We start from the raw sequence: 23147 nt of genomic DNA, 5'->3' as shown, positions 1-23147 counted from the left end.
AGATATGGTAAACATGAGGAAATTAAATCTTCATCAGAGTACAAAACAAATTCTGGCCACAAAATAGAGCGAAACACCAACGTCAAAGACCTGGGAGTGATCATGTCGGAGGATCTCACCTTCAAGGACCATAACATTGTATCAATCGCATCTGCTAGAAAAATGACAGGATGGATAATGAGAACCTTCAAAACTAGGGAGGCCAAGCCCATGATGACACTCTTCAGGTCACTTGTTCTATCTAGGCTGGAATATTGCTGCACACTAACAGCACCTTTCAAGGCAGGTGAAATTGCCGACCTAGAAAATGTACAGAGAACTTTCACGGCGCGCATAACGGAGATAAAACACCTCAATTATTGGGAGCGCTTGAGGTTCCTAAACCTGTATTCCCTGGAACGCAGGAGGGAGAGATACATGATTATATACACCTGGAAAATCCTAGAGGGACTAGTACCGAACTTGCACACGAAAATCACCCACTACGAAAGTAAAAGACTTGGCAGACGATGCACCATCCCCCCAATGAAAAGCAGGGGTGTCACTAGCACGTTAAGAGACCATACAATAAGTGTCAGGGGCCCGAGACTGTTCAACTGCCTCCCAGCACACATAAGGGGGATTACCAACAGACCCCTGGCAGTCTTCAAGCTGGCACTGGACAAGCACCTAAAGTCAGTTCCGGATCAGCCGGGCTGTGGCTCGTATGTTGGTTTGCGTGCAGCCAGCGGCAACAGCCTGGTTGATCAGGCTCTGATCCACCAGGAGGCCTGGTCTCAGACCGGGCCGCGGGGGCGTTGACCCCCGGAACTCTCTCCAGGTAAACTCCAGGTATAATCCCCCCACTTATCAGATATTCTCTGGTGGTCACTTGATGTAGCTGGATCACCCACAACCTATCCAATTACAGCATACCTAACTGGCCAGTATCAGTTGCTATAACTAGAAGGGTTACTTAACTGTGGGTGATTGGTGCTCAGTATTTCCTCCATTCACCATCTCATTTCGATGTCCTGCTACACCTACACAGTTCTTACTCCAACAGGACGAGGTATCCATTGGTTTGTCCCGCTTTAAAAGTCGTGACTCCATAAAAACTTCACTATCCTCGGGACAGGAACCACGAGGTCTACACATGTTCACTTAGAGAAGAGCGACTTATTTCCCATTATTCACTCATTTTACCACTTATTACAGCGGTCCCGTAAATCACGTTCCCTCACTCTTCACCAGGAACAGTTACGACACTTCCTATTATGAAATGAGGCCTATATTAATCCTTAGGCCGCCGTGAACGCCAATTTCCTGGTCCCATGTTTTCCCAGCCTCTTAACTCCATTCAAAACACTCCCGCTCCCTGATGCCCCGTCTCGACCTCCCCCTCCTGCCCATCAGCACAGGCGCATAGCTTCCCTGTTGGTTCTGTTCCATTTTCAAATACATTTTTTGACCCACATCAACACATTAAACACCTATTAGGCACTATAGCTTCGGAAAATTAAAATATTCTCCACATGACATGTGTGACTGATGCTGGTGCCTCCAGGTCAGTTTGCCAGCTGCTAGTCTTGCTTTGCTCTCACACAGTGTCAGGTCACTGGGTCTTTCTCCTTGTTAATTTTGGTCATCTCTTTCAAAATGTTTCGGACATATGACAAGAGGAATTGTTCTTGATGACTGAATGACATTTCCCTATAGTTAATTCAGTTATGGAAAATGTTCTAGATATATCTGGCTGCCCAGAGATGCCTGGAGATTATAGGAAGTAAAGGATAGGTCTTGATTTCTTCAGGTTATGAGTGCTGGTCTCTCGTGCATAAGTTTGCCCAGGGAAATCTTGTGTCCATTTGGCTTCTGGCCGCTATGCGCAGTCCTCTGCTTTTCAGCTGCATAGCGTATCTAATTTGATGTTGTTACACTTGTGTGTGGGTGAGTCTCAGAAGTGCTTCTGATATTTTGGTAGGAGATTTTGCGACATCGTCTGGTCATTGTCAAGCCAAGTTTAATCCCCATCTCCACTTCAACTTATACTTCAGTTATATTTAACTCACTTCAGCATCAAATATATATTTTTTATAGTATATTAGCAATGAAGTGCTACTAGCTGTTAAGTGTCATCTTTCAGCCCTGATCAACCAGGCTATTAGCATTGTCACGGAATATGCTGTATGACCCCTATATGCATAGCTCAGTCCTCATGAGTGCAATACAGATGTGGAAGATTGAGACACTTATGCAACATATGGGAATTTTTATTAAGGAAACGTTTCGCCACACAGTGGCTTCATCAGTCCAATACAAAGTAGAAATGGATAAGGAGAGGAGAAATTTGAGGTAATCAGTCCCTCAGCCTGGAATCGATGTCAGTCCATCACTCTTCTAGAAAGTCTTTCTGCATGGATTCGTGGATGGATTTACAACAGGGCTGACTCTTATAAGATAGTCCTCAATAGTAAATAATTTGTACTCGATTTTCAAGTATCCCCAAAAAAGAGAGGATATTTATTAAAGTTGTAAGAAATCTTTTTTCTTTCAAGATTGAAAGCGATAACATGAGAATGCCTCTTCTGATAGGCTTCAAACTTTTAACAATGGTGTATCCTAGAGAAATCGAATACAGTTGTTAGAGCAGTAACACCTTAAATTCTAATATATTAATTAATTAATAGTATTTTAATTATTAAATTGTAGCTTCAGAGTCAAAAGTTCACTGTTAAGCACTGAATCATGAAAATGGTAATTCACATCGCATTACTAAATGAGCATTAACTAATACAGGAAGATAAGGACTGAGAAAATAGACCATATACTCGTATTAAACATTACTCTTTACAGTATTTAGTAACTTACTACCTGTTCCATACACCTGCAACATCTGTCACATTGCTTCCCTATCCACTCACATAAGGAGATGAGATACAGAGGCTTTTCGTTCTTACTTTAGGAACTTGACAGTAGATGAGATGGTGTAGTCGGTCCCATCTCAGCTTTGAGAGGATGCCTGAGGACGGCCCCCTCTTCGCCACTTTCTGCCATCGTTCTGGTATTTCCCATCTTAGCCTGGTACACGCCTCCTGCGCTCTCCTGCGTCTTAACTCCAGTTCCTCTGGTAAAACTTTAGGTACCTGCAAACAGTCCACTCCTTAAATATAGTAAATTATATATATATATATATATATATATATATATATATATATATATATATATATATATATATATATATATATATATATATAACTGTTTTCATGATGGTAGGATTGCTGGTTTCTTTTTCTGTCTCATAAACACGCTAGATAACAGGGATATCTTGCTACTCCTACTTACATTTTGGTCACACTTCACAGACACGCACATGCATATATATATACATACATCTAGGTTTTTCTCCTTTTTCTAAATAGCTCTTGTTCCTCTTTATTTCTTCTATTGTCCATGGGGAAGTGGAAAAGAATCTTTCCTCCGTAAGCCAAGCGTGTCGAATGAGGCGACTAAAATGCCGGGAGCAATGGGCTAGTAACCCCTTCTCCTGAAGACATTTACTAAAAAAAAGAGAAGAAGAAAAACTTTATAAAACTGGGATGCTTAAATGTGCGTGGATGTAGTGCGGATGACAAGAAACAGATGATTGCTGATGTTATGAATGAAAAGAAGTTGGATGTCCTGGCCCTAAGCGAAACAAAGCTGAAGGGGGTAGGGGAGTTTGGGTGGGGGGAAATAAATGGGATTAAATCTGGAGTATCTGAGAGAGTTAGAGCAAAGGAAGGGGTAGCAGTAATGTTGAATGATCAGTTATGAAAGGAGAAAAGAGAATATGAATGTGTAAATTCAAGAATTATGTGGATTAAAGTAAAGGTTGGATGCGAGAAGTGGGTCATAATAAGCGTGTATGCACCTGGAGAAGAGAGGAATGCAGAGGAGAGAGAGAGATTTTGGGAGATGTTAAGTGAATGTATAGGAGCCTTTGAACCAAGTGAGAGAGTAATTGTGGTAGGGGATCTGAATGCTAAAGTAGGAGAAACTTTTAGAGAGGGTGTGGTAGGTAAGTTTGGGGTGCCAGGTGTAAATGATAATGGGAGCCCTTTGATTGAACTTTGTATAGAAAGGGGTTTAGTTATAGGTAATACATATTTTAAGAAAAAGGGGATAAATAAGTATACAAGATATGATGTAGGGCGAAATGACAGTAGTTTGTTGGATTATGTATTGGCAGATAAAAGACTGTTGAGTAGACTTCAGGATGTACATGTTTATAGAGGGGCCACAGATATATCAGATCACTTTCTAGTTGTAGCTACATTGAGAGTAAAAGGTAGATGGGATACAAGGAGAATAGAAGCATCAGGGAAGAGAGAAGTGAAGGTTTATAAACTAAAAGAGGAGGCAGTTAGGGTAAGATATAAACAGCTATTGGAGGATAGATGGGCTAATGAGAGCATAGGCAATGGGGTCGAAGAGGTATGGGGTAGGTTTAAAAATGTAGTGTTAGAGTGTTCAGCAGAAGTTTGTGGTTACAGGAAAGTGGGTGCGGGAGGGAAGAGGAGCGGTTGGTGGAATGATGATATGAAGAGAGTAGTAAGGGAGAAAAAGTTAGCATATGAGAAGTTTTTACAAAGTAGAAGTGATGCAAGGAGGGAAGAGTATAGGAGAAAAAGAGAGAGGTTAAAGGAGTGGTGAAGCAATGTAAAAAGAGAGCAAATGAGAGAGTGGGTGAGATGTTATCAACAAATTTTGTTGAAAATAAGAAAAAGTTTTGGAGTGAGATTAACAAGTTAAGAAAGCCTAGAGAACAAATGAATTTGTCAGTTAAAAATAGGAGAGGAGAGTTATTAAATGGAGAGTTAGAGGTATTGGGAAGATGGAGGGAATATTTTGAGGAATTGTTAAATGTTGATGAAGATAGGGAAGCTGTGATTTCGTGTATAGGGCAAGGAGGAACAACATCTTGTAGGAGTGAGGAAGAGCCAGTTGTGAGTGTGGGGGAAGTTCGTGAGGCAGTAGGTAAAATGAAAGGGGGTAAGGCAGCCGGGATTGATGGGATAAAGATAGAAATGTTAAAAGCAGGTGGGGATATAGTTTTGGAGTGGTTGGTGCAATTATTTAATAAATGTATGGAAGAGGGTAAGGTACCTAGGGATTGGCAGAGAGCATGCATAGTTCCTTTGTATAAAGGCAAAGGGGATAAAAGAGAGTGCAAAAATTATAGGGGGATAAGTCTTTTCAGTATACCTGGCAAAGTGTATGGTAGAGTTATTATTGAAAGAATTAAGAGTAAGACGTAGAATAGGATAGCAGATGAACAAGGAGGCTTTAGGAAAGGTAGGGGGCGTGTGGACCAGGTGTTTACAGTGAAACATATAAGTGAACAGTATTTAGATAAGGCTAAAGAGGTCTTTGTGGCATTTATGGATTTGGAAAAGGCGTATGACAGGGTGGATAGGGGGGCAATGTGGCAGACGTTGCAAGTGTATGGTGTAGGAGGTAGGTTACTGAAAGCAGTGAAGAGTTTTTACGAGGATAGTGAGGCTCAAGTTAGAGTATGTAGGAAAGAGGGAAATTATTTCCCAGTAAAAGTAGGCCTTAGACAAGGATGTGTGATGTCACCGTGGTTGTTTAATATATTTATAGATGGGGTTGTAAGAGAAGTAAATGCGAGGGTCTTGGCAAGAGGCGTGGAGTTAAAAGATAAAGAATCACACATAAAGTGGGAATTGTCACAGTTGCTCTTTGCTGATGACACTGTGCTCTTGGGAGATTCTGAAGAGAAGTTGCAGAGATTGGTGGATGAATTTGGTAGGGTGTGCAAAAGAAGAAAATTGAAAGTGAATACAGAAAAGAGTAAGGTTATGAGGATAACAAAAAGATTAGGTGATGAAAGATTGGATATCAGATGGAGGGAGAGAGTATGGAGGAGGTGAATGTATTCAGATATTTGGGAGTGGACGTGTCAGCGGATGGGTCTATGAAAGATGAGGTGAATCATAGAATTGATGAGGGGAAAAGGGTGAGTGGTGCACTTAGGAGTCTGTGGAGACAAAGAACTTTGTCCTTGGAAGCAAAGAGGGGAATGTATGAGAGTATAGTTTTACCAACGCTCTTATATGGGTGTGAAGCATGGGTGATGAATGTTGCAGCGAGGAGAAGGCTGGAGGCAGTGGAGATGTCATGTCTGAGAGCAATGTGTGGTGTGAATATAATGCAGAGAATTCGTAGTTTGGAAGTTAGGAGGAGGTGCGGGATTACCAAAACTGTTGTCCAGAGGGCTGAGGAAGGGTTGTTGAGGTGGTTCGGACATGTGGAGAGAATGGAGTGAAACAGAATAACTTCAAGAGTGTATCAGTCTGTAGTTGAAGGAAGGCGGGGTAGGGGTCGGCCTAGGAAAGGTTGGAGGGAGGGGGTAAAGGAGGTTTTGTGTGCGAGGGGCTTGGACTTCCAGCAGGCATGCGTGAGCGTGTTTGATAGGAGTGAATGGAGACAAATGGTTTTTAAAACTTGACGTGCTGTTGGAGTGTGAGCAAAGTAACATTTATGAAGGGGTTCAGGGAAACCGGCAGGCCGGACTTGAGTCCTGGAGATGGGAAGTACAGTGCCTGCACTCTGAAGGAGGGGTGTTAATGTTGCAGTTTAAAAACTGTAGTGTAAAGCACCCTTCTGGCAAGACAGTGATGAAGTGAATGATGGTGAAAGTTTTTCTTTTTCGGGCCACCCTGCCTTGGTGGGAATCGGCCACTGTGATAATAATAATAATAATAATAATAATAATAATATATATATATATATATATATATATATATATATATATATATATATATATATATATATATATATATATATATATATATATATATATATATAATCACAGTAAACAGGTGATTTTAAAATATGCAAAACAACCACTGTGAAAGAGTAGTGAAATTCCAAGCGCTTTCGTGACTACTCACATTGTCAAAGAACTATATATATATATATATACATGTCGTGCCGAATAGGCAGAACTTGCGATCTTGGCTTAAATAGCAACGCTCATCTTGCCATATTGGACAAGCGAAAATTTGTGTATGCAATAATTTCGCCAAAATCATTCTGAACCTAACGAAAAAAATATATTTCACTGTGTTTGTTTAGTATTAAATTATTGTAAACAAATCTAAAATATATTTAGTTGGGTTAGGCTAAAATAAATTTCTCTTGTAATAATAAGGTTAGGTAAGTTTTCTAAGATTCTTTTGGTGCAAAATTAAAAATTTTTACATTAGCATTAATTGAAAAAAATATATCTTTAAACGTATAAGAGAAAATTTTAGAAAGGACTTAATTTTAAATGAGTTCTTGCTAATTGACCAGCTTTACATATTCGGAACGACATTTTATATATATATATATATATATATATATATATATATATATATATATATATATATATATATCGAAAAAATATAGGGAGGTACCACCTCTCTATATATATATATTTAATATGTATTTAACATATCGGCAGTTTCCCACCGAGGCAGGGTGACCCAAAAACAAAGAAAAATCTTTCATCACCATTCAACACTTTCACTAGCACTCATACATATTCACTGTCTTTGCAATGGCACTCAGATACAACAGTTTAGATGTTCCTCCAAACTACCAATATTCCAAACCCCTCCTTTAAAGGAGGTTTTGTGGGCAAGGGGCTTGGACTTCCAGCAAGCGTGCATGAGCGTGTTAGATAGGAATGAATGGAGACGAATGGTTTTTAGAACCGGACGAGCTGTCGGAGTGTGAGCAGTGTAATATTTTGTGATTCAGGAAATCTGGTTAGCCGGACTTGAGTCCTGGAGGTGGGAAGTACAATGCCTGCACTTTAACCCCTCCCTCCATCCTTTTCGAGGACAACCCCAACCCGTCCTTACTTGCCCTGCAGATTTGTGCACTCTCCAAGCCGTTCTTTGTTCCATTCTTTCTAAATGACCAAACCACCTCAACAACCCCTCTTCAGCTCTCTAATACTTTTAGTAACTCCACACCTCCTAATTACCACATTATGAATTCTATACGTAATATTTACACCACACATTTCCCTCAGACACAACATCTTCACTGCCTCCAGCCTCCTCCTTGCTGCATTACTGAGAACCCAAGCTTTGCACCCATATAAAAGTGGTGGAACCACAATTCTAATTTACATTTCCTTCTTTACCTCCATGGATAACGTTCATTGTCTCCACAGATACCTCAGGCACCACTCACCTTTTTTCTTTCATCAGTTCTATGGTCATCCTCATCCTTCATAAATCCATCCACTGACAAGTCAACTCCCAAATATCTGAAAACATTCACTTCTTCCATACTCCCTCTCTCCAATGTGATATCCAATTTTTCTTTCTCTAAATTGTTTGATACCCTTATCACCTTACTCTTATCTATGTTCTCATTCAACTTTCTACCTCTACACACCCTTCCAAACTCGTCCATTAACCTTTCCATTAACCATAAGCACATTATCATCAGCAAAAAGTAACTGTGTCAGTTCCCATTTTGTATTTGATTCCCCATAATTTAATCCCACCCCTCTCCCGAACACCCTAGCATTTACTTCTTTTACAACCCCATCTATAAATATATTAAACAACCATGGTGACATTACACATCACTGTCTAAGACCTACTTTTACCGGCATTAGCCTATTCACTTGAGAGGGTAATTGATGACTTGTCTAGGAATTTAAACTGATAGATTATAGAGATATGGGCGTGTGAGGGAAAAGTTCAATAGAGAGGGTATAGAAGGAATATATATAGTATCAGTAGTTTCACTGCCGGCTTCTAGTTAAGGTAGGGTAAGTCAATCTCCCGTTTTTCCCGCCTTTTCTCCCCCTCCCTGAAATTGATAGTTTGTCTGCCGGCTACTTGTTAAGGTAGGGTCAGTCTAGCTCCCGCTATCCCTTCCCCTCCCTCTTCTTCCCCCCCCCCCCCGAAAGGTGACGTGTGGGGCTCTGGTTAAACAGTAAATCACTAGACTCACAGCTCCCAACTCTACTCTTGGATGTCAGAGAGGGTCACCTGGCAATCAACGAGTAGAACAGGAGAAGGACTAACGTCCAGAGACTTCTCCAGGTTGTATTGAAGTACCTGTGCACCTGTACGAAATTGCAGGACGTAACTCCACAGCATTGCAGCTGTAAAGAACCTGCTTTCCTGTCTTCGGGATAGAATACTCACTGGTATACTGTGAAGAACTAGCTAGTGGATGGTCACCAACACCTGCGACCCCCCCCCCTTATCAGCAACGGCTACGGTTTCAACAACAGTGTCACCAACACCAGACACCATTGTAGATATTAGTGTTGAGTTCAAATGTTATTTTATTCATTTCATTTTTCATTTTTCTTTCAAATAGGATATACCTTTCATGTTTTGTTGTTTTATGTTTGATTTAATAAATAGTGTTTATCTTTGTGAATTATTATTTCTTTTTCTATTCATTAATTTTCCTGAGGAGGAGCCAGCCTGAGTAATACTGTCTGAAGTTGTTACAGGGCTGAGTAAGCCTTCACAAGTGGCGACCTTGCCAGGATCAACTGAATCAAGATTCAACTCCATCTCGAATCTACCATTGGAACTTCAACGCCGCATTCCACAGACGGTTACCACCAGCCATGAGTAATCATTCTCTATGGTAGGACTACAGTACAGGTATTTAAAAGATTTGGTGATTGTTATAGTCTCAATTTATTGTAAGTCAAGTCAGGCAGGATATAATATTTAATTCTGCCACCTTTTTGGAGCTTGAAACACTTTGGAGGATTAGACTCTAGGGACCCGAGATTTTCCAGTGACAACTTGTTTCATTGAGCTCTTTATTGTATCAAGGGAACTGTCATAGGACACTCTTGATTTGTTGGTGAGAAGATTGGATGGTCAAGGGACCCCATTCTACTTACTGTTTACTCAGAGCCGGCATAGAACCCTTCGTTTTCGTTAATACATATTGTTTAATTGAAGCAGGGATCGAGCCCTCTGGTTTATTTACAGCTTGAGCGGAGCAGGAATTGAACCCTCCGTTTTCTTTAATACCCGTTTCATTTTCCCTGATAGTTTAAGTTATTCTTGCAAGCATGGATGAATACCAGTTTTGGATGAATGCTGGAAGTAAGTTAGGAATAACAGGGAAAAATTTAGAATCTTTCATTAGTGCTAAGATCCAGGAAAGACTTGAAAGAGAGAGAATTGAGAGAGAAGAAAGACAGAAAGGGAAAGAGAAGAAGAAAAGGAGAGAGAGAGAATAGAAAGAGAAGAGAATAAGGAGAGAGAGAGAATCGAAAGAGAAGAGAAAAAGGAGAGAGAGAGAATTGAGAGAGAAATTAAAGAAAGACAGAAAGAGAGCGAGAAGACCAAAAAGAGCATGATAGACTTGATCGTGAGGAAAGAGCTAAGGAACGTGAGGAACAAGCTAAGATACGTGAGGAACAGATTAAATTAAGAGAACTTGAGGAAAGAGCAAAGGATAGAGAAGTTGAGGAAAGAGCTAGAGAACGTGACGCAAAAGCTAGAGAACATGAGTTAATAGAGAGAGAAAAGGATCGTGAGCTCGAAAAATCTCGCCTTGAATTGGAGAATAAAAAGTTAACTCTTACACAACAACAATTAGAGGAAGGAGTAATGGAACAACGTGCAGTCAGTGCACATATTCCAACAACTAATTTACCTCCCTTCACAGAGGGGGAAGACATAACTTCATACATTATCAGGTTTGAAAATACCGCTACCCTCTGTGAATGGCCTGCTGACACCTGGGCTACCAGGTTAGGAATGTTATTTTCTGGTACAGCCTTGAATATCTATGCAACTTTGTCGCAGGATATCATATGTAATTATAACCTACTAAAGAAGGCAATCCTTAAAACATATCAAAAAACCACTAATTCTTACAGGAAAGATTTCAGGTATGCCACCTTACAGCATGGCCAAAACTTTCAGCAGTTACAAGTAACACTCTTTCGTTTGTTCGACTTTTGGATAGAGAGTTCAGGAATTGATCACAGTTATGAATCTCTTAGAGACTTCATGGTTGCTGACCAGTTCCTGACAGCTCTTCCCCACCAGATACGAACATTCATTAGAGAACGTAACCTGATTAAAGCTGAGGAAGTTGCTGAGGCTGCTGACCTGTATGCTGAGGCTCACAATTCCTATAAAGACCTAAAGGGATCGAACCCTAAGGGCAAGGGTTCATCAGACCTTAAGAAATCAAAGCCTCTAGTGGAAAGTAAAATGACTTCTTTTATTCCTGTTTGTCATTTGTGTGGTGTTAAGGGACATAAAACGTCCAGATTGTCCTTCTAAGAAGGTCCAAAAAGTTGGAAGATGTTTTAAAGACTGTAATGACCAAGCACCCTTCTGTTCAGGAACAGTTAATGGACTTAATGTATCTACCATTTTACGAGACACTGGATGCACATGTATAGTCATTCCTCTGCTATACTTTCAGACTACTTGGGCCGTACGGACACTTTTCCTACCATCCGTTGTTACATTAGGTCTAAATGGTTCACAGGTTGGTCTGAAGCCGTACTAGCTCCCATCACTTCTTGCTCCGTACTAATAGGTAATGTAAAAGGTGCCATTCTTCCTTCTGAGCTTGACCTGTCAGCACCAAAGATGGACACAAGTGTTTCAGATCCTCTTGCTGTAGAGTCAGAGAAGCCGCTCGAAAGTTCAGGTGAGACAATGTCTCGCGAGATTCATGTGGGATTAAAAACCAGTGATGCTTCTCTCGAAAGCGAGGTAGTAGGATCACCGGTTCACTTGTTAGATGAAAGTGAAGATATCACCTCTGATACCATAAATGTCTTGACTAGGGCTCAGACCAAAGCCCAGGCTTCTCCTACTGTCCATCCTTTGATTTTCCCTGACTTTAAGCCTTTAGATATATCGAAGGATTCCTTTGTCAATTTACAACGTAATTGCCCTTCTCTTCAGAATTGCCATAATGCCGCTAAACAAAATCAAGTGATCCAAAGGAAAAACTTTTCATATAAATTTGAATATATAAAAGGTATCTTGTACAAGTCAGTATTCAAATTAAATTCAGATGAGACAGACTATTCCATCTTAGTTGTTCCAAGTCATTGCAGAGAGACTGTTCTTAAAATGGCTCATGACCTGCCAGTGGCCGGACATTTCTCGCATCGTAAAACTTTAAATAAAATTAGGGAAACCTATTTTTGGCCTAAAATGTCCTCAGATGTCACTAACTATTGTAGATCGTGTAAAGTTTGCCAACTGTCATCCTCCCGAGGTACCAGGCGAGTACCTATGGTCAAAATGCCTATCTTTACGGTACCGTTTGAAAGAGTAGCTATTGACATCGTTGGTCCTTTATCTCCACTTTCATCTGGGGGACATAGATATATATTAACATTGGTTGATTATGCTTCGAGTTTCCCTGAAGCCATACCCTTAAAGACCATAACTTCTACAGAGGTGGCTGAAGTCCTTTTGTCCATCTTCTCCAGAGTGGGCATCCCTAGAGAAATTTTGTCTGACCGTGGGACACAATTCACATCTGACTTAATGCAACATCTATACCAACTTCTGGGAGTGAAGCCTCTCTTCACCACACCCTATCATCCCAGCTGTAATGGGAGGATTGAGCGCCAGCATTCGATTCTCAAGTCCATTTTAAGGAAACTTTGCTCCCTTAAACCTAAGGAGTGGCATCGTTACCTACCCTGTGCTTTGTTTGCCATGAGGGAAGTTCCCAGTGACTCTTTGGGGTTTTCACCTTTTGAACTTCTCTATGGTAGACAGGCCAGAGGCCCATTGTCCATCCTTCATGACTTATGGACTAATGAGGAGGTAAATGCTGAGGTTCAGTCTTCTTACCAGTTTCTCCTTGACCTTAGATCCAAACACGAACTTGATAAGACAACTGAAGAATGTAAAGTGTGCGTAATTGACACCTCTAACTTAGACTATGATGAAGAACTACATGACTTGGTGACTCTTGACCACTCGGATGCAACCAACATTAATATTAATGAATCTTTGGATGACCATAAGAGACATGAACTACTTCAATGTGTGAGTAACTTTTCAGACGTCTTTACTGATATTCCAGGTGTTACCTCCACGGTAGTCCATAAGATTGACTTAGTGACGGACAATCCTATCAAACGGAAATTATACCCAGTTCCAGTTCACCTTAGGGATGCATTTGACCGAGAGGTAGACAAATTATTAAAACTAAAGATCATTGAACCTTCAGTATCTGCATATTGCTCACCAGTAGTCATGGTTAAGGAGGAGGATAATTCATATAGACTTGCTATTGACTTCAGAGGCCTTAATGCTATAACTCGGTGGGATGCTGAGCCTATGCCCTTAATAAATAGCGATCTACACAAATTTTATGACTCTTCCTTCTTTTCAGAGATTGATATTGCGCAGGCATATCATCAAGTAATGTTAGATCCTTCTTCTAAGCAGTACACCGCTTTTCCTACTCACCAAGGACTGATGCAGTATAGAACTATGCCCTTCGGTTTGGTAACTGCCTGTGCTACCTACGTGAGACTGATGAGAAAGGTCTTGGGTAATATGCCAAATGTTTCAGTTTATTTTGATAACATTTACGTAATGACATCTACGTGGGGCGAACATATCCAAACATTAACATCAGTTTTGCGTAGGTTACGCTCACATGGCCTCACTGCCAAGCCGAAGAAATGCTTCCTTGGGTATAACAAGATTAGATATCTTGGACTGATACTTTCTAATAACACTCTGCAGCCTCTCCCCAGTAAGATCAAAGCTTCATTAGAATTTAAATTCCCCAAAACCAAGAAACTCATGCGTAGCTTTCTTGGTTCTGTAAATTTTTATGCACGTTTTATCCCGAATCTTGCTGATCTTACAGGCATCTTATCGGACTTCCTTAAAAAGTCTGTGAAGGAACCTCTTGAACTTTCCGACGTAGCTCGGGAAAAGTTTAATGAGATTAAAAGTATCTTTTCGAAAGATCCTATACTTAAGATTCCAGATATTAATAAAACATTTTGTTTGAGAACTGATGCCTCCAATACTGGCTTAGGTGCGGTGTTACTACAATACCATGATGGTACTCCCTTCCCTGTATGCTTCCTAAGCCGGAAACTCCTTCCCGCAGAAACAAGATACTCCACAATAGAAAAGGAATGTTTAGCCCTTGTGTGGGGTATCTCCAAACTTAAATTTTATTTGCTGGGAAAAGAATTCATTTTAGAAACGGACCACAAACCTTTGATATGCCTAGAAACTTTTAAGGGAACCAACAGTCGCCTCTTGAGGTGGACATTGGCACTCCAGGCTTTTAAGTTCCATATTGTGTATATCAATGGTTCATCCAATTATTTCTCTGACTGGTTAAGTCGTGACAGTCAGTAGAAGATTTGTTGCCTTACACGACTTCCACATGTTAGAACTTTTTCCTCGCCTATTCTTCTTATACTCCTTGACTATAAGTCTTGGCATGGGGAAGTGTGAGGGAAAAGTTCAATAGAGAGGGTATAGAAGGAATATATATAGTATCAGTAGTTTCACTGCCGGCTTCTAGTTAAGGTAGGGTAAGTCAATCTCCCGTTTTTCCCGCCTTTTCTCCCCCTCCCTGAAATTGATAGTTTGTCTGCCGGCTACTAGTTAAGGTAGGGTAAGTCACGCTCCCGTTTTTCCCGCCTTTTCTCCCCCTCCCTGAAATTGATAGTTTGTCTGCCGGCTACTTGTTAAGGTAGGGTCAGTCTAGCTCCCGCTATCCCTTCCCCTCCCTCTTCTCCCCCCCCCCGAAAGGTGACGTGTGGGGCTCTGGTTAAACAGTAAATCACTAGACTCACAGCTCCCAACTCTACTCTTGGATGTCAGAGAGGGTCACCTGGCAATCAACGAGTAGAACAGGAGAAGGACTAACGTCCAGAGACTTCTCCAGGTTGTATTGAAGTACCTGTGCACCTGTATGAAATTGCAGGACGTAACTCCACAGCATTGCAGCAGTAAAGAACCTGCTTTCCTGTCTTCGGGATAGAATACTCACTGGTATACTGTGAAGAACTAGCCAGTGGATGGTCACCAACACCTGCAACCCCCACCCCCTTATCAGCAACGGCTACGGTTTCAACAACAGTGTCACCAACACCAGACACCATTGTAGATATTAGTGTTGAGTTCAAATGTTATTTTATTCATTTCATTTTTCATTTTTCTTTCAAATAGGATATACCTTTCATGTTTTGTTGTTTTATGTTTGATTTAATAAATAGTGTTTATCTTTGTGAATTATTTCTTTTTCTATTCATTAATTTTCCTGAGGAGGAGCCAGCCTGAGTAATACTGTCTGAAGTTGTTACAGGGCTGAGTAAGCCTTCACAGGGCGTTTGTGGGAAACAAGCAGGTTGCAGCATTACGGTTAAAAACAGCAATTACCGGGATACCTCAGGGATATGTTTAAAAGACAATATTCAAAATAAAGTTGCTAGTAATGGCAAATCAATTGATCAACAAAGAGGGATAGTAGAGGGCAACGAGTGACTAGCTCCCTTAAAGTTTACTATACAAATAGTAGGAGTCTAAGAAATAAGATAGATGAGCTAAGATTACTTGCAAGTGTAGGTAATATAGACATTATTGGTATAACAGAGTCCTGGTTCAACCTGAAAGATAGAGAAATGCCTTCTGAATGCAACATACAGGGTTATAAACTATTCCACACTGACAGGGTCAACAGGAAGGGTGGTGGGGTGGCGATGTATGTCAGAGAAAATTTAAATTGTTGTATTATACATGATATAAGATTAGAGACATCGAACACAGAATCTGTTTGGTTACAGTTTCTCGAGGGACATGACAAATTAATTTTGGGTGTGATTTATAGGTCCCCAAACCTTGATAGGGAGGGCAGTAAGCTGTTTTGGGACGAAATTCATAAGGCATCTAGATATGAAAATGTTGTTATAATGGGAGATTTTAACTTTAGACAAATTGATTGGAACAATATGACAGGAAATCTTGAGTCTAGTGACTTTCTTGATGCGGTTCAGGATTGCTTTTTAAAACAGGTTGTGACAGAACCAACTAGAGGAAACAATCTGCTTGACTTGGTTCTTGCCGACAAAGATTCACTAATTAATAATCTTGAGGTTAATGATGAGCTTGGGGAAAGTGATCACAAATCAGTTTTAATATATCATGGAATTACCTAGACAACTGCAATCAAATCTCTGTCCCAGATTTTCGCTTGGCGAACTTCATGGGAATGAAAAATTACCTGGGTGGGCTAAATTGGGATGTCCTGACTATGGGTCAGGTAGGTGATCTTGGTTGCCAATATGACGTTTTTCAGAGCATAGTTCTAGCTGCCCAGACAACTTTTGTTCCGATTAGGGAAATTGGATCTAACAAAAATGATCCCAAATGGATGAACAATAGATTAAAACATCTCATTGGTCAAAAGAAAGGCATATATAGGCGTATCAAAAGAGGGGATGGGCAGTTAAGAAATCAATATATTCAATTAAAGAGAGAAATAAAGAAAGGAATAAGAAAATCAAAAAGGGATTATGAGGCTAAGGTCGCAAGGGATTCAAAGATTAACCCTAAAGGATTCTATCAGGTATACAGAAGTAAGATTAGGGACAAGATTGGCCCACTTAAGAGTAACTCTGGTCAGATCACTGACAGTGATAAGGATGTGTGTGAAATTCTAAATACCTACTTCCTCTCAGTTTTCACCCAGGAAAATACTAGCGATATTCCAGAAATAATAGATTATGTAGAACAGGATGATAATAAACTATGTACGATTGCGGTAACTAGTGACATGGTCCTCGGACAAATAGAGAAACTAAAACCTAACAAATCCCCAGGCCCTGATGAACTGTTTGCAAGGGTGTTAAAGGAATGTAAAGAGGAACTTAGCATACCTTTGGCTAATCTTTTTAACACATCACTACAAACTGCCATAGTGCCTGATAAGTGGAAAATGGCAAATGTAATACCTATTTACAAGGCAGGTGACAGGTCCTTGGCTTCGAACTATAGACCAATAAGCCTTACCTCCATAGCGGGAAAATTTATGGAATCAATAATTGCCGAAGCAATTCGTAGCCATCTTGACAGGCACAAATTGATTAATGACTCTCAACACGGTTTTACAAAGGGGGCGTTCCTGTCTTACGAATTTACTAACTTTTTTCACTAAGGTGTTTGAGGAGGTAGATCATGGTAATGAATTTGATATTGTGTATATGGACTTCAGTAAGGCTTTCGATAGAGTTCCACACCAGAGGCAATTGAGGAAACTTAAGGCACACGGAATAGGAGAAATTTTTCCCTGGGTAGAGGCATGGCTGACAAATAGACAACAGAGAGTTTGCATAAATGGGGAGAAATCAGAATGGGGGCACGTCACAAGCGCTGTTCCTCAGGGGTTAGTGTTGGGCCCGTTGTTGTTCACAGTTTACATAAACGACATAGATGAGGGAATAAATAGCGATATAAGCAAATTTTCTGATGACACCAAAATAGGCCGTCCAATTCATTCTAATGAGGACACTAGAGCACTCCAGGATGATTTGAATAGACTGATGCAATGGTCGGAGAAGTGGCAGATGCAGTTTAATATTAACAAATGCAAAGTTCTAAATGTTGGACAGGTAAATAACCATGCCACATATAAACTAAATAATGTAGATCTTAATACTACTGATTGTGAAAAGGATTTAGGAGTTTTGGTTAGCAGTAATATAAAACCAAGACAACAGTGCATTAGTGTTCGCAATAAAGCTAACAGAATTCTTGGCTTCATGTCTAGAAGTAATAGAAGTCCTCAGGTTGTTCTTCAACTATATATCCTTGGTTAGGCCTCATTTAGACTATGCTGCTCAGTTCTGGTCACCGTATTACAGAATGGATATAAATGCTCTGGAAAACGTACAGAGGATGACAAAGATGATCCCATGTATCAGAAATCTTCCCTATGAGGATAGACTGAGGACCCTGAATCTGCACTCTCTCGAAAGGCGCAGAATTAGGGGGGATATGATCGAGGTGAATAAATGGAAAACAGGAATAAATAAAGGGGATGTAAATAGCATGCTGAAAATTTCCAGCCAAGACAGGACTCACAGCAATGGTTTCAAGTTGGAAAAATTCAGATTCAGAAAGGATGTAGGAAAGTACTGGTTTGGTAATAGAGTTGTGGATAAGTGGAACAAACTCGCGAGTATAGTTATTCAGGCTAAAACGCTGTGTACTTTCAAAATAGGTTAGATAAATACATGAGTGGGTGTGTGTTGGATCTGACTAGCTTGTGCTGCTGGGTCTGGTGCAGTGCTCCATCCCTGAGTGGAGATGATCAGACTGGGTGGGTCATTGGACTAATCCGGGGAGGACCTGCTCCGCATGGGTCAGTAGGCCTGCTGCAGTGTTCCTTCTTTCTTATATATATTATATATATATATATATATATATATATATATATATATATATATATATATATATATATATATATAATATAATGTGTGTGTGTGTGTGTGTGTGTACTCATCTAATTGTACTCACTTATTTGTGGTTGCAGGGGGTCAAGACTCAGCTCCTGGCCCCGCCTCTTCACTGAACGCTACTAGGTCCTCTCTCTCCCTGTTCCATGAGCTTTATCATACCTCATCTTAAAGTTAGGAATTGTACCTGCCTCCACTACCTCAGTTGCTAGGCTATTCCACTTCCTGACTAATCTATGACTGAAGAAATACTTCCTAACATCCCTTTGACTCATCTGTGTCTTCAGCTTCCAATTGTGACTCCTTGTTTCTGTGTCCCCTCTCTGGAACATCCTGTCTCACTCCACCTTGTCTATTCCACACAGTATTTTGTATGTCGTTATCATTTCTCCCCTAACCCTCCTGTCCTCCAGTGTCGTCAGGCCGATTTCCATTAACCTTTCTTCGTAGGACATTACCCTTAGCTCCAGAACTAACCTTGTCGCGAACCTTTGCACTTTCTCTAATTTCTTGACGTGCTTGATCTAGTGTGGGTTCCAAACAATTGCTGCATACTCCAGTATGGGCCTGACGTACACGGTGTACAGTGTCTTGAATGAATCCTTACTAAGGTATCGGAACTCTATTCTCAGGTTTGCCAGGGGCCCATATGCTGCAGCAGTTATCTGGTTGATGTGTGCTTTTGGAGACGTGCTCGGTGTTATACTCGCCCCAAAATCTTTCTCCTTGAGTGAGGTTTGCAGTCTTTGGCCACCTAGCCTGTACTCCATCTGCGGTCCTCTTTGCCCTTCCCCAATCTTCATGACTTTGCATTTGGCGGGGCTAAATTCGAGAAGCCAGTTGCTGAACGAAGTGTCCAGCCTGTCCAGGTCTCTTTGAAGTCCTACCAGATCCTCATCTCATTAACTTCACTTCATCTGCAAACAGGGATATTTCTGATTCTAACCCTTCCATAATGTCATTCACATATACCAGAAATAGCACTGGTCCTAGGATCGACCCCTGTGGGACGCTGCTCGTCACAGGTGCCCACTGTGATATCTCATCAAGTACCATGACTCGTTGTTGCCTCCCTGTCAGGTATTCTCTGATCCATTGCAGTGCCCTTCCTGTTATATGTGCCTGATCCTCTTGCTTCTGCACCAATCTCCTGTGAGGAACTATGTAAGGCCTTCTTGCAGTCCAAGAAGATGCAATCAACCCACCTCTCTCGTGTTTTACTTCTGTTATTTTACCATAAAACTCCAGCAGGTTTGTGAAACAGGATTTGCCTTCTATAAATCCGTACTGGTTGGCGTTTATACTCTTATTCCGTTCAACGAGCTCCACCACTCTCCTCCTGATAAATCTTCTCCAAGACTTTGCACACTATACACTTCAGTGACACTGGTCTATAGTTTAGTGCCTCTTTTCTGTCTCCTTTTTTAGATATGGGTACTACATTTGCCGTCTTCCATACCTCAGGTAGTTGTCCGGTTTCAAGGGATGTGTTGAAGATTGTGGTTAGTGGCACACACAGCATTTCTGCTCCCTCTCTAAGAACCCATGGGGAGATGTCTGGTATTTTCCTTTGTGGTATCAAGGTCCCTTAACAGCTTCCTCACCTCCTTCTCAGTTGTGTGTATGTCATCCAACACTTATTGGTTTATTCCTTGTTGGCGTTCCCCTCTGCTTTGTCCACCCAGAGACCTTCCTGTCTCCACTGTAAATATTTCCTTAAATATCTTGAGCTCACATACCTCTTGATCGTTTCTTCTGAGTTCCCCACCTTCTTTCCTCAGCCTGATCACCTGGTCTTTGACCATTGTCTTCCTCCTAATGTGGCTATACAGCAGTTTCGGGTCAGACTTGGCTTTCGATGCTATGTTGTTTTTGTACTGTCGCTGGGCCTCCCTCCTTATCTGTTCATACTCGTTTCTGGCTCGACTAGTCTATTTTCTTGGGTCCTTTGCCTCCTGTACCTTTTCCATTCTTTGGTACACTTAGTTTTTGCCTCCCTACACCTTCGGGTAAACCAAGGGCTTGCTTTGGTCTTCCTATTATTTCTATTGCCCTTGGGAACAAACCTTTCCTCTGCCTCCCTGCATTTTGTTTGGTGTTACATATTCCATCATTTCATTTACTGACTTTCCTGCCAATTCTCTGTCCCACTGAACCTCCTGCAGGAAGTTCCTTATACCTGTGTAGTCCCCCCTTTTATAGTTTGGCTTTTCCCATCCAACTCCTGTTACCCCTCTCTACTTGTAACTCTATGTATTCAAAACACAGAACAACATGATCACTAGCTCCAAGGAGCCTCCCATATGTGATGTCCTCAATGTCTGAACTGCTCAGGGTGAACACAAGGTCCAGTCTTGCTGGTTCATCCTCCCGTCTCTCTCTGGTAGTGTCCTTAACATGTTGGTGCCTCAGGTTTTCCAGTATCACATCCATCATCTTGGCTCTCCATGTTTCGGGACCCCCCGTCTGGCTCCAGGTTTTCCCAGTCGATCTCCCTGTGGTTGAAATCGCCCATAACCAGCAACTTTGCTCTTCTCGAGTGAGCTCTTCTTGCCACCTCGGCCAGTGTGCCCACCATTGCTCTGTTGCTCTCTTCGTATTCCTCTCTTGGCCTCCTGCAGTTCTGTGGTGGATTATACATCACTGCAATGGCTACCTTATAAAGATCCTCTCTCTCCTTGCTCCAGGAGCTTTATCATACCTCGTCTTAAAACTATGTATGTTTCCTGCCCCCACTACATCACTTGCCAGACTGTTCCATTTCCTGACAACTCTGTGACTAAAAAATACTTCATCTGAATCTTCATCTTCCAATTGTGACTATTTCTGTGTCCCATCTCTGTAGCATCATTTCTCTGTCCATCTTATCTATTCCTCGCAGTATTTTATATGTCGTTATCATGTCTTCCCTAACCTTCCTGTCCTCCAGTGTCGTCAGGCCGATTTCCCTTAACCTTTCCTCGTATGACATTTCCCTTAGCTCCGGAACTAGCCTTGTTGCAAACTGTTGCACTTTCTCTAATTTCTTGACGTGCTTGACCAAGTGCGGGTTCCAAACTGGTGCTGCATACTCCAATATGGGCCTGACGTACACAGTGTTCAGGGTCCTGAACGATTCCTTTCTGAGGTATCGGAACGCTATGCTCAGGTTTGCCAGGGGCCCGTATGCTGCTGCAGTTATCTGGTTGATGTGTGCCTCCAGAGAGAGTGTACTCACCTAATTGTGGTTGCAGGGTTACCAGGTGAGTGTACTCACCTAGTTGTACTCACCTAGTTGAGGTTGCGGGGGTCGAGTCCGAGCTCCTGGCCCCGCCTCTTCACTGATCGCTACTAGGTCACTCTCCCTGAGCCGTGAGCTTTATCATACCTCTGCTTAAAGCTATGTATGGATCCTGCCTCCACTACATCGCTTCCCAAACTATTCCACTTACTGACTACTCTGTGGCTAAAGTGTGTGTACTCACCTAATTGTACTCACCTAATTGTGGTTGCAGGGGTCGAGACTCAGCTCCTGGCCCCGCCTCTTCACTGATCGCTACTGGATCCTCTCTCTCTCTGCTTCCTGAGCTTTGTCATACCTCTTCTTAAAACTATGTATGGTTCCTGCCTCCACTACTTCACTTGCTAGGCTATTCCACTTGCTGACAACTCTATGACTGAAGAAATACTTCCTAACGTCCCTGTGACTCGTCTGAGTCTTCAGCTTCCAGTTGTGACCCCTTGTCCCTGTGTCCCCTCTCTGGAACATCCTATCTCTGTCCACCTTGTCTATTCCCCGCAGTATCTTGTATGTCGTTATCATGTCTCCCCTGACCCTTCTGTCCTCCAGTGTCGTCAGTCCGATTTCCCTTAACCTTTCCTCGTACGACATTCCCTTGAGCTCTGGGACTAGCCTTGTTGCAAACCTTTGTACTTTCTCTAACTTCTTGACGTGCTTGACCAGGTGTGGGTTCCAGACTGGTGCTGCATACTCCAGTATGGGCCTAACATACACAGTGTACAGTGTCTTGAACGATTCCTTATTAAGGTATCGGAACGCTATTCTCAGGTTTTCCAGGCGCCCGTATGCTGCAGCGGTTATTTGGTTGATGTGTGCCTCCGGTGATGTGCTCGGTGTTATGGTCACCCCAAGGTCTTTCTCCCTGAGTGAGGTCTGTAGTCTTTGTCCACCTAGCCTATACTCCGTCTGCGGTCTTCTTTGCCCCTCCCCAATCTTCATGACTTTGCATTTGGTTGGATTGAATTCGAGAAGCCAGTTGCTGGACCACATGTCCAGCCTGTCCAGGTCTCTTTGCAGTCCTGCCTCATCCTCGTCCGATTTAATTCTTCTCATCAACTTCACGTCATCTGCGAACAGGGACACTTCAGAGTCTATTCCTTCCATCATGTCGTTCACATATATCAAAAATAGCACTGGTCCTAGAACTGACCCCTGTGGGACCCCGCTCGTAACAGGCGCCCACTGTGATACCTCTTCACGTACCATGACTCGTTGTTGCCTCCCTGTCAGGTATTCCCTTATCCATTGCAGTGCCCTCCCTTTTACGTGCGCCTGATCCTCCAGCTTCTGCACTAATCTCTTGTGGGGAACTGTGTCAAAGGCCTTCCTGCAGTCTAGGAAAACGCAATCTACCCA

General features: G+C 41.7%; 1 protein-coding gene across 2 annotated transcripts in view; it reads right to left on the bottom strand.

Annotated features, from left to right (window-relative positions):
* LOC128699026 (carbohydrate sulfotransferase 10-like) overlaps window positions 1-23147 on the bottom strand; it is a 74373-nt gene that overhangs the window by 34601 nt on the left and 16625 nt on the right. For both annotated transcript variants that reach the window (XM_070096763.1, XM_070096765.1), the window contains one exon: window positions 2940-3125. In XM_070096763.1, the coding sequence (XP_069952864.1) occupies window positions 2940-3125 (186 nt within the window). The remainder of the gene's footprint in view (window positions 1-2939; window positions 3126-23147) is intronic.

Source organism: Cherax quadricarinatus, chromosome 55, assembly GCF_038502225.1.
Source record: "Cherax quadricarinatus isolate ZL_2023a chromosome 55, ASM3850222v1, whole genome shotgun sequence".
Lineage (NCBI taxonomy): Eukaryota > Metazoa > Arthropoda > Malacostraca > Decapoda > Parastacidae > Cherax > Cherax quadricarinatus.
The sequence above is the reverse complement of the archived record's forward strand: the minus strand, read 5'-3'. Positions and strand labels throughout refer to the sequence as shown.